At 54.5% G+C, this 10,613-nt stretch overlaps 1 protein-coding gene across 1 annotated transcript; it reads left to right on the top strand.

The window, feature by feature from the left end:
* Positions 1-291: 291 nt before the first annotated feature.
* On the top strand, positions 292-5,424 carry LOC141157620 (protein ABHD14A-like). The gene is made up of 4 exons (XM_073645113.1): positions 292-644; positions 791-906; positions 3,223-3,458; positions 3,675-5,424. Exons 1-4 carry the CDS (start codon positions 403-405, stop codon positions 3,852-3,854), a joined length of 774 nt encoding a protein of 257 aa, XP_073501214.1. The 5' UTR covers positions 292-402; the 3' UTR covers positions 3,855-5,424.
* Positions 5,425-10,613: the final 5,189 nt, after the last annotated feature.

Below are 10,613 nucleotides of genomic sequence, written 5' to 3'. Positions count from 1 at the left end.
GTTATATGAGCAGTACTTGGCACTATATACCTGAATCACTATGTACAGACAATGGCGGTGTCTTATTCATCTAACAATCTACTCAGATCATTGCTATATAACTTTGTGATTGAGGATAATGTCACATTTCCATGTAGCTGAAATGTGGGGCCCTGGAGCCGGTGACTGGTGGTCCGCGGCCTGACACTGGTCCTCCTGACCACAGGAGCTTACACTCTAGAAGGAATGAGAGGAGGGTGGGGAGAAGCCTCGGTCACATGACGCAGGAGATGAGGGGGGTTGTACTCCTCTGCAAACATCCTGGTGGAGGAGGAGTCGGGGGAGGGGACCATTCTTCAGCTGCTGGAAGCACAACCCTCATCCTCCACTGTCTGTAATGGTTTCTCTGCAGATCTCGCCATCATGGGTCTGGGCCGCCATAAACTCGTGGTCTTAGTCCTGATCTTATCCGTGTCAGTCCTGATCTACCTGCTTCTCCCCTCCGCGAGGCCAGAACCAGAGGAGCCCAGAGCGGAGGTCGCCCGCGCCGAAGCCCAGGACAACATGAACTTCACAGTGCGGACGGCGACCCTCACCGGGGACTGGCCCACCTTCTACAGGGAGGCCGTGCCGAGGAGCAGCCTGGAGGGGGCTGCAGCGGAGAGGTACCAGCACGGGGGTCTCATGTCTGGGGGCTACTCTGTGGCTTTTGTCGATTCACGACTCTTTTGCCCTTTAAGGCGCCGTTCACACACGTCTGTCCTGCGATCTCCGTGTGACGGTCGTACATGTCGTGTTTTCTGATTTCTAGGTTCCCGGTGCTGTTATTGCACGGACGCTCCTTCACATCCAAGACCTGGGAAGATCTGGGGACGCTGCAGATCCTGTCTGAGCACGGATACCGCGCCACGGCCATTGACTTACCAGGTAGAAGTGACTGCGCCCCGGGCCCCAGCGAGTCCCTGCACGTCCAGGTCCTGCGCTACTGAGTGTCCCACTGCAGGATACACTGTGTGCACGCTCCGCGTACTGCAGGGTACACTGTGTGCAAGCTCCGCGTACTGCAGGATACACTGTGTGCACGCCTCGCGTACTACCGGGTGCACTCCGCGTACTGCAGGGTGCACTGTGTGCACGCTCCGCGTACTGCAGGGTGCACTGTGTGCACGCTCCGCGTACTGCCGGGTGCACTGTGTGCACGCTCCGCGTACTGCCGGGTGCACTGTGTGCACGCTCCGCGTACTGCCGGGTGCACTGTGTGCACGCTCCGCGTACTGCCGGGTGCACTGTGTGCACGCTCCGCGTACTGCCGGGTGCACTGTGTGCACGCTCCGCGTACTGCCGGGTGCACTGTGTGCACGCTCCGCGTACTGCAGGGTGCACTCCGCGTACTGCAGGGTGCACTGTGTGCACGCTCCGCGTACTGCAGGGTGCACTGTGTGCACGCTCCGCGTACTGCAGGGTGCACTGTGTGCACGCTCCGCGTACTGCCGGGTGCACTGTGTGCACGCTCCGCGTACTGCCGGGTGCACTGTGTGCACGCTCCGCGTACTGCCGGGTGCACTGTGTGCACGCTCCGCGTACTGCCGGGTGCACTGTGTGCACGCTCCGCGTACTGCCGGGTGCACTGTGTGCACGCTCCGCGTACTGCCGGGTGCACGCTCCGCGTACTGCAGGGTGCACTGTGTGCACGCTCCGCGTACTGCAGGGTGCACTGTGTGCACGCTCCGCGTACTGCCGGGTGCACTGTGTGCACGCTCCGCGTACTGCCGGGTGCACTGTGTGCACGCTCCGCGTACTGCCGGGTGCACGCTCCGCGTACTGCCGGGTGCACGCTCCGCGTACTGCCGGGTGCACGCTCCGCGTACTGCCGGGTGCACTGTGTGCACGCTCCGCGTACTGCCGGGTGCACTGTGTGCATGCTCCGCGTACTGCCGGGTGCATGCTCCGCGTACTGCCGGGTGCACGCTCCGCGTACTGCCGGGTGCACGCTCCGCGTACTGCCGGGTGCACGCTGCGCGTACTGCCGGGTGCACTGCGTGCACGCTGCGCGTACTGCCGGGTGCACTGCGTGCACGCTGCGCGTACTGCCGGGTGCACTGCGTGCACGCTGCGCGTACTGCCGGGTGCACTGCGTGCACGCTGCGCGTACTGCCGGGTGCACGCTGCGCGTACTGCCGGGTGCACTGCGTGCTCGCTCCGCGTACTGCAGGGTACATTGCGTGCACGCTCCGCGTACTGCAGGGTACACTGCGTGCACGCTCCGCGTACTGCAGGGTACACTGCCCATTCAGCTAAAGAGACAAAACAAAATACAAAAACTTGCAGCACAGTCGGTGTCTCGGCCATGGTCTGGCCACTCAGGATTAGGCACACACTGGTTCAGCACAGCACATGTGAGCTCCACTCTGGAGCAGGTTTCCCCAGGTACTGAACACACCTGAGTGTCAGGGCTGGCTATTTAAAGCCCAGAGCTCTCCCTGGATTGGAGATAGGGTGGATGACGTCCCGCCCTGCACTTCATCATCCACTAAAAACATTCCCTTGTAAGCCTGGGCCGTTAACCCTCTCTGCACTTAATGTGCCGGAGAAACTTCCACTTCTTTTTACATCAGTGACGCATATCTCCGTTCCGACACACTACCAGTGACTTTGTATAGGATATGGGGATGCACGCTCCGCATACTGCAGGATATGGGGAAGCACGCTCCTTGTGTTGCAGGATATGGAGATGCACGCTCCTCGTGTTACAGGATATGGGGATGCACGCTCCGCATACTGCAGGATATAGGGATGCACGCTCCTCGTGTTGCAGGATATAGGGATGCACGCTCCTCGTGTTGCAGGATATGGGGATGCACGCTCTGCATACTGCAGGATATAGGGATGCCCGCTCCATGTGTTGCCAAATATAGGGATGCCCGCTTCTTGTGTTGCAGAATATAGGGATGCCCGCTCCTCGTGTTGCAGGATATAGGGATGCACGCTCCTCGTGTTGCAGGATATAGGGATGCACGCTCCTCGTGTTGCAGGATATAGGGATGCACGCTCCATGTGTTGCCAAATATAGGGATGCCCGCTTCTTGTGTTGCAGAATATAGGGATGCCCGCTCCTCGTGTTGCAGGATATAGGGATGCACGCTCCTCGTGTCGCAGGATATAGGGATGCACGCTCGTGTCGCAGGATATAGGGATGCACGCTCCGCGCACTGTTTGTCTTAATATCTGTCTCATGATTTCTAGGATATGGCGAGTCGCTCCAAGCTCAACCAATGTCTTCAGAGAAGGGCCGCACTGAGTACCTGCTCCATGTCATGGACGCCCTGGGCGCTCGTCAGCCGGTCATCATTAGTCCCTCCATGAGTGGCCTCTTCTCGTTACCGCTCCTCCTGCAGCACCCCGACCGGATCAGGGGGTTTGTCCCGGTGGCTCCTGTGGGAACTAAGAGCTTCAAACCGCAGCAGTACCAGCCGATCCAGGTGAGTGGTGGCCGCCGCCCGGGCAGCGCTGTAGGTGGACGTGACAACCCCCATGATACGGGGTCGGGTGGTGGTTGTTCCCTCAAAATCACAATGATTGGTTCTGTGTAATCACCTGATGTTTCAGGACCCCCAGTCCACATGACGGCCCCCGATAACCTGCAAAATGAAGATCTTTTTTCTCTGGTGTCTAAAACATCTCTCCATTCCCCGCAGGTGCCCACCCTTATCGTGTACGGCACCGAGGACACCAACCTGGGCAGCCAGTCCCTGGAGAGCCTGCAGCGCCTGCCCAACCACACGCTCAGCCCCATCAAGGGAGCCGGACACGCGTGTTACATGGACAGACCCGAGGAGTTCCACACGGCTCTGCTCATGTTCCTCAGCAAACTGTAACCCCCATCGGATAAGAGGAAGATGAGGCCTGAAGACTTCATAAGCCGAGAGGCAGAAGGAGCCGACTCTGCACCTTCCGGGTGTAGATGTGGCAAAGGGCTGGTGGGTGACCGGGACCATGAATATATCACCGGGTGTAAAAGAGAATACGGGGCGAGAATATGTCACCCAGAACTGATCGTATATCAGCAATCAACGCCCCAACCCCGAGCAAAGGACCTAAAGAATAATAACATACTGTGTATTCACTCTGCGTCTGATAGAATAAGAATCCAACATTCTGTGTTATTATCTCATTATATCCTTCACATCTTATCATGTATCTCTGTATACAGGGAGCTCCCCCTAGTGGTGGCTGCAGACAGAATCTTATCATGTATCTCTGTATACAGGGAGCTCCCCCTAGTGGTGGCTGCAGACAGAATCTTATCATGTATCTCTGTATACAGGACGCTCCCCCTAGTGGTGACTGCAGACAGAATCTTATCATGTATCTCTGTATACCGGTAGCTCCCCCTAGTGGTGGCTGCAGACAGGATCTTATCATGCATCTCTATATACAGGGAGCTCCACCTAGTGGCAGCTGCAGACAGGATCTTATCATGTATCTCTGTATACAGGACGCTCCCCCTAGTGGTGACTGCAGACAGGATCTTATCGTGTATCTCTGTATACAGGGAGCTCCCCCTAGTGGTGGCTGCAGACAGGATCTTATCATGTATCTCTGTATACAGGGAGCTCCCCCTAGTGGTGGCTGCAGACAGAATCTTATCATGTATCTCTGTATACAGGGAGCTCCTCCTAGTGGTGACTGCAGACAGAATCTTATCATGTATCTCTGTATACAGGGAGCTCCCCCTAGTGGTGGCTGCAGACAGAATCTTATCATGTATCTCTGTATACAGGGAGCTCCCCCTAGTGGTGGCTGCAGACAGAATCTTATAATGTATCTCTGTATACAGGAAGCTCCCCCTAGTGGTGACTGCAGACAGGATCTTATCGTGTATCTCTGTATACAGGGAGCTCCCCCTAGTGGTGGCTGCAGACAGGATCTTATCATGTATCTCTGTATATAGGGAGCTCCCCCTAGTGGTGGCTGGAGACAGGATCTTATCATATATCTCTGTATACAGGGAGCTCCCCCTAGTGGTGGCTGCAGACAGGATCTTATCATGTATCTCTGTATATAGGGAGCTCCCCCTAGTGGTGGCTGGAGACAGGATCTTTTGTAACTGCAGGGGATTTGGATTTCTATATCAGTAAAATGTTACTTATTCTACTTATTTAAACTAAGTCTGTAGGTAATGATCACTTCCTCCTCGTCTCCAGGATATTTTGCTCGGTCTCCCGTGTTTCTAGTCGGTGACTGGTGAGCGGACGGTGCGGTCACTATTTGTATATAGGATCTATGGACGCCGGGATTGTTTGCCGCAGGATCACCGAGGAGTCCGTTCTGACTGTCGATCCTCAGATCTATACATGGAGTTTGCGGGATCTGACGCACTGTATATAGGATACACGCGCCGTCCAGGTTTTACATCTTAGATATTAAAATCTCTTAATAAATAAAGTTCTGCTGTATTTAATGTAAAACCATCATCGTATAAAGACGTTATCAGATGATTTATCCTTCATCTTCAGCATCTAGAATCTGAGACAACCTCATTCTGCTCACACAGCTGAGGGTTTGTTACAATGTGTCAGCATAGGAAACAGTGTGCTAAACGTAGCAGCATCATAAGCGGAGACTGCAGAGATGAGGCCACGCCGGGCCACAAACTATTAGGAAATGACATATTTTCCAGCTGACTGGTCTTATTTCCCTGGATTTCACATTGATACAAAATAACTTATTTGTAAATAATCACAAATAACCAACAGATCAGACTTCACTCTTATCCTGGATGGGTTCATCTACACTGACACACTGTAACACACCCTCAGCTGTGGCTGTTCTCTCGCCACTTTGTGCCATATGTGTCCTGCATATGTGCCATAGGCGCCTCGTGTCCCGCGTATGTGCCATAGGCGCCTTGTGTCCCGCGTATGTGCCATAGGCGCCATGTGTCCCGCGTATGTGCCATAGGCGCCTCGTGTCCCGTGTATGTGCCATAGGCGCCTCGTGTCCCGTGTATGTGCCATGGGCGCCTCGTGTCCCGTGTATGTGTCATAGGCGCCTCGTGCCTCGTGTATGTGCCATAGGCGCCTCATGTCCCGCGTATGTGCAATAGGCGCCTCGTGTCCCGCGTATGTGCCATGGGCGCCTCGTGTCCCGCGTATGTGCCATAGGTGCCTCGTGCCTCGCGTATGTGCCATAGGCGCCATGTGTCCCGCGTATGTGCCATAGGCGCCTCGTGTCCCGCGTATGTGCCATAGGCGCCTCGTGTCCCGCGTATGTGCCATAGACACCTCGTGTCCCGCGTATGTGCCACGGGCGCCTCGTGTCCTGCGTATGTGCCATAGGCGCCTCGTGTCCCGCGTATGTGCCATAGGCGCCTCGTGTCCCGCGTATGTGCCATAGGCGCCATGTGTCCCGCTTATGTGCCATAGGCGCCATGTGTCCCGCGTATGTGCCATAGGCGCCATGTGTCCCGCGTATGTGCCATAGGCGCCATGCGTCCCGCGTATGTACCATAGGCGCCTTGTGCCCCGCGTATGTGCCATAGGTGCCATGTGTCCCGCGTATGTGCCATAGGCGCCTCGTGCCTCGTGTATGTGCCATAGGCGCAATGTGTCCCGCGTATGTGCCATAGGCGCCATGTGTCCCGCGTATGTGCCATAGGCGCCATGTGTCCCGCGTATGTGCCATAGGCGCCATGTGTCCCGCGTATGTGCCATAGGCGCCATGTGTCCCGCGTATGTGCCATAGGCGCCATGTGTCCCGCGTATGTGCCATAGGCGCCATGTGTCCCGCGTATGTGCCATAGGCGCCATGTGTCCCGCGTATGTGCCATAGGCGCCATGTGTCCCGCGTATGTGCCATAGGCGCCATGTGTCCCGCGTATGTGCCATAGGCGCCTCGTGTCCCGCGTATGTGCCATAGGCGCCTCGTGTCCCGCGTATGTGCCATAGGCGCCATGTGTCCCGCGTATGTGCCATAGGCGCCATGTGTCCCGCGTATGTGCCATAGGCGCCATGTGTCCCGCGTATGTGCCATAGGCGCCATGTGTCCCGCGTATGTGCCATAGGCGCCTCGTGTCCCGCGTATGTGCCATAGGCGCCTCGTGTCCCGCGTATGCGCCATAGGCGCCTCGTGTCCCGCGTATGCGCCATAGGCTCCTCGTGTCCCGCGTATGCGCCATAGGCGCCTCGTGTCCCGCGTATGCGCCATAGGCGCCTCGTGTCCCGCGTATGCGCCATAGGCGCCTCGTGTCCCGCGTATGCGCCATAGGCGCCATGTGTCCCGCGTATGCGCCATAGGCGCCATGTGTCCCGCGTATGCGCCATAGGCGCCATGTGTCCCGCGTATGCGCCATAGGCGCCATGTGTCCCGCGTATGCGCCATAGGCGCCATGTGTCCCGCGTATGCGCCATAGGCGCCATGTGTCCCGCGTATGCGCCATAGGTGCCATGTGTCCCGCGTATGCGCCATAAGCGCCATGTGTCCCGCGTATGTGCCATTGGCACCATGTGTCCCGCGTATGTGCCATAGGCGCCATGTGTCCCGCGTATGTGCCATAGGCGCCATGTGCCCCGCGTATGTGCCGTAGGCGCCATGTGTCCCGCGTATGCGTTGTAGGCGCCTTGTGCCCCGTGTATGTGCCATAGGCGCCTCGTGTCCCGCGTATGTGCCATAGGCGCCATGTGCCCCGCGTATGTGCCATAGGCGCCATGTGTCCCGCGCATGTGCCGTAGGCGCCTTGTGCCCCGCGTATGTGCCGTAGGCGCCTTGTGTCCCGCGTATGCGTTGTAGGCGCCTTGTTGTGTCCCGCATATGCGTTCTAGGCGGCTTCTTGTGTCCCTTATATGCGTTCTAGGCGGCTTGTTGTGTTCCATGTATGCGTTCTAGGCGCCTTGTTGTGTCCCATGTATGCGTTCTAGGCGCCTTGTTGTGTCCCATGTATGCGTTCTAGGCGGCTTGTTGTGTCCCATGTATGCGTTCTAGGCGCCTTGTTGTGTCCTGCGTATGCGTTCTAGGCGGCTTGTTGTATCCCATGTATGCGTTCTAGGCGCCTTGTTGTATCCCATGTATGCGTTCTAGGCGCCTTGTTGTATCCCATGTATGCGTTCTAGGCGCCTTGTTGTATCCCATGTATGCGTTCTAGGCGGCTTGTTGTATCCCATGTATGCGTTCTAGGCGGCTTGTTGTGTCCCATGTATGCGTTCTAGGCGCCTTGTTGTATCCCATGTATGCGTTCTAGGCACCTTGTTGTATCCCATGTATGCGTTCTAGGCGCCTTGTTGTATCCCATGTATGCGTTCTAGGCGGCTTGTTGTATCCCATGTATGCGTTCTAGGCGGCTTGTTGTGTCCCATGTATGCGTTCTAGGCTTCTTGTTGTGTCCCGCGTATGCGTTCTAGGCGGCTTGTTGTATCCCATGTATGCGTTCTAGGCGCCTTGTTGTATCCCATGTATGCGTTCTAGGCGCCTTGTTGTATCCCATGTATGCGTTCTAGGCGCCTTGTTGTATCCCATGTATGCGTTCTAGGCGGCTTGTTGTATCCCATGTATGCGTTCTAGGCGCCTTGTTGTGTCCCATGTATGCGTTCTAGGCTTCTTGTTGTGTCCCGCGTATGCGTTCTAGGCGGCTTGTTGTATCCCATGTATGCGTTCTAGGCGCCTTGTTGTATCCCATGTATGCGTTCTAGGCGCCTTGTTGTATCCCATGTATGCGTTCTAGGCGCCTTGTTGTATCCCATGTATGCGTTCTAGGCGGCTTGTTGTATCCCATGTATGCGTTCTAGGCGCCTTGTTGTATCCCATGTATGCGTTCTAGGCTTCTTGTTGTGTCCCGCGTATGCGTTCTAGGCGGCTTCTTGTGTCCCTTATATGCGTTCTAGGTGCCTTGTGTCCTGCATATGCGTTCTAGGTGCCTTGTTGTGTCCCATGTATGCGTTCTAGGCGCTGTTTGCAGCTTACAATGCCAGATAAGAATTGACCACATTTTGGCAGAAATTTCTGGCACAAAATTAGCCAAATATTATACAGAGAAATCTGATGCTTTGGAGTCATCTCTCGCGTGACTTTAATAATTTTGGCGTATATTGTAATTAGGATTATTAAATCTGCCACTGCCGCCATAATGATGCACTAGGGATCGTGTTATCCTCTGCAGTGCCTCCTTATGACCAGCAGGGGTCACTGCCTCCTTCCGTCAGCTGAGGATTTGTTTCAATTCATCTGCATAATCCCAGCTACATTGTAACAAACCCTCAGCTGTGAGAGCAGGACTAGATCAGGACATAGGTCCACCCTTAGATACAAGTTTGCTTATTGCCCTAATCGTCTACAACGTATTGTGTCCACAGCTCCTCTGCAGACCTGTGTATCTCCATGGTAACAGACCACCAACAAACCCTGTGTAGTTCGACCCTGCCGCCATGCTCCCTACTTATTAATATACAGACATATTGGTAGCCATGACTGCCGTCAGCACAGGGAATGTTTGTAATCTGTAACCATAGCGACACATAGCTCTGCATAAGAACTGTATACACAAAACAGTGGGAGATTTTCAGTTACGCCACGGCCCCACTATCAGTATTTGGTCAGTATTCGGTCAGTATTTTTTCTCAGCAGTGGGTGATAGATGCAGAATTGGTGACTTGTTTCTATTAGACCTTTTCTCTGATTGTTCCTCTCCTGGTTTTGGCTCCTGAGAAATAATACTGACCGAATACTGACCGAATACTGATGGGGCTGTGGCCTTACAGGGGTTTTCCACTACTGGATATCCCCTTCTCAATCACTGTATTTCCCCCATGTAAAACTATAGCAGCTGACTGACAGCAAGCAGAGATCTTACAGGAGGCGAGGAGCTGAAATCTCATCTGTTTTAGGAGATTTTCAGGACAACGGTCACGTAGTAAATGATAATCATGATCTAACGATTAACAGCCCCGGACTATGGACCTTGTCCGGGGGGACGTTATTCCAGGTCACATGGCGGCGGGGGGTGAAGAGCAAAACTAGAGACGGATCCAATGTAAAAAAAAAAGAGCAATCCGGTAATATTACAGGATCTGATGATGTCATAGTGCTCCTGCTGACATCACCACCACCACAGACTGCTCATGCCGCCCCTATAGCCCCCTGTGTCTGGCCCCTGTATGTGTGCTACAGGGCTATAGGAGATCTAGCGCCAGCTCACCAAACGTCCAACATTGAAAATTCCAAAGATTTTATTTGATATATATTAAAAAAAATCCATCTTGATAGTGTGAACAATCAAAAATCCATCACTGGAATTAGAGAAGCCTGGGACATAAGGCTGAGTACCAGACGCGTTTCCAGCAGCACTTGTTCTTAAATTTGGTAACTAGGGAGGCCCCTATATAACAGGTGTGTATTCCAGGGGGCAGCAGAGACAAGATAACATTGATGAGCACAATACAATGGTGCGTGCACCTCCCTATATACTACTTCAGATTTATACCAAGTTTAAGAACAAGTGCTGCTGGAAACGCGTCGGTACTCCGCCTTGTCTCCCAGGTTTCCCTGATTCCAGAGATGGGTTTTTGAATATATATATATAATAAACTCTTTGGCATAGTAGATGTTGGCCGTGCGGTAGCCGGAGCTGGTTTTCCTGGACGGAC

This window comes from Phyllobates terribilis, unplaced genomic scaffold (assembly GCF_046119375.1).
Source record: "Phyllobates terribilis strain yellow unplaced genomic scaffold, ASM4611937v1 Scaffold_8__6_contigs__length_399053987, whole genome shotgun sequence".
In the NCBI taxonomy this organism is placed as follows: domain Eukaryota; kingdom Metazoa; phylum Chordata; class Amphibia; order Anura; family Dendrobatidae; genus Phyllobates; species Phyllobates terribilis.
Note: the sequence above shows the minus strand (reverse complement) of the source record. Positions and strands in the feature narration are given on the sequence as shown.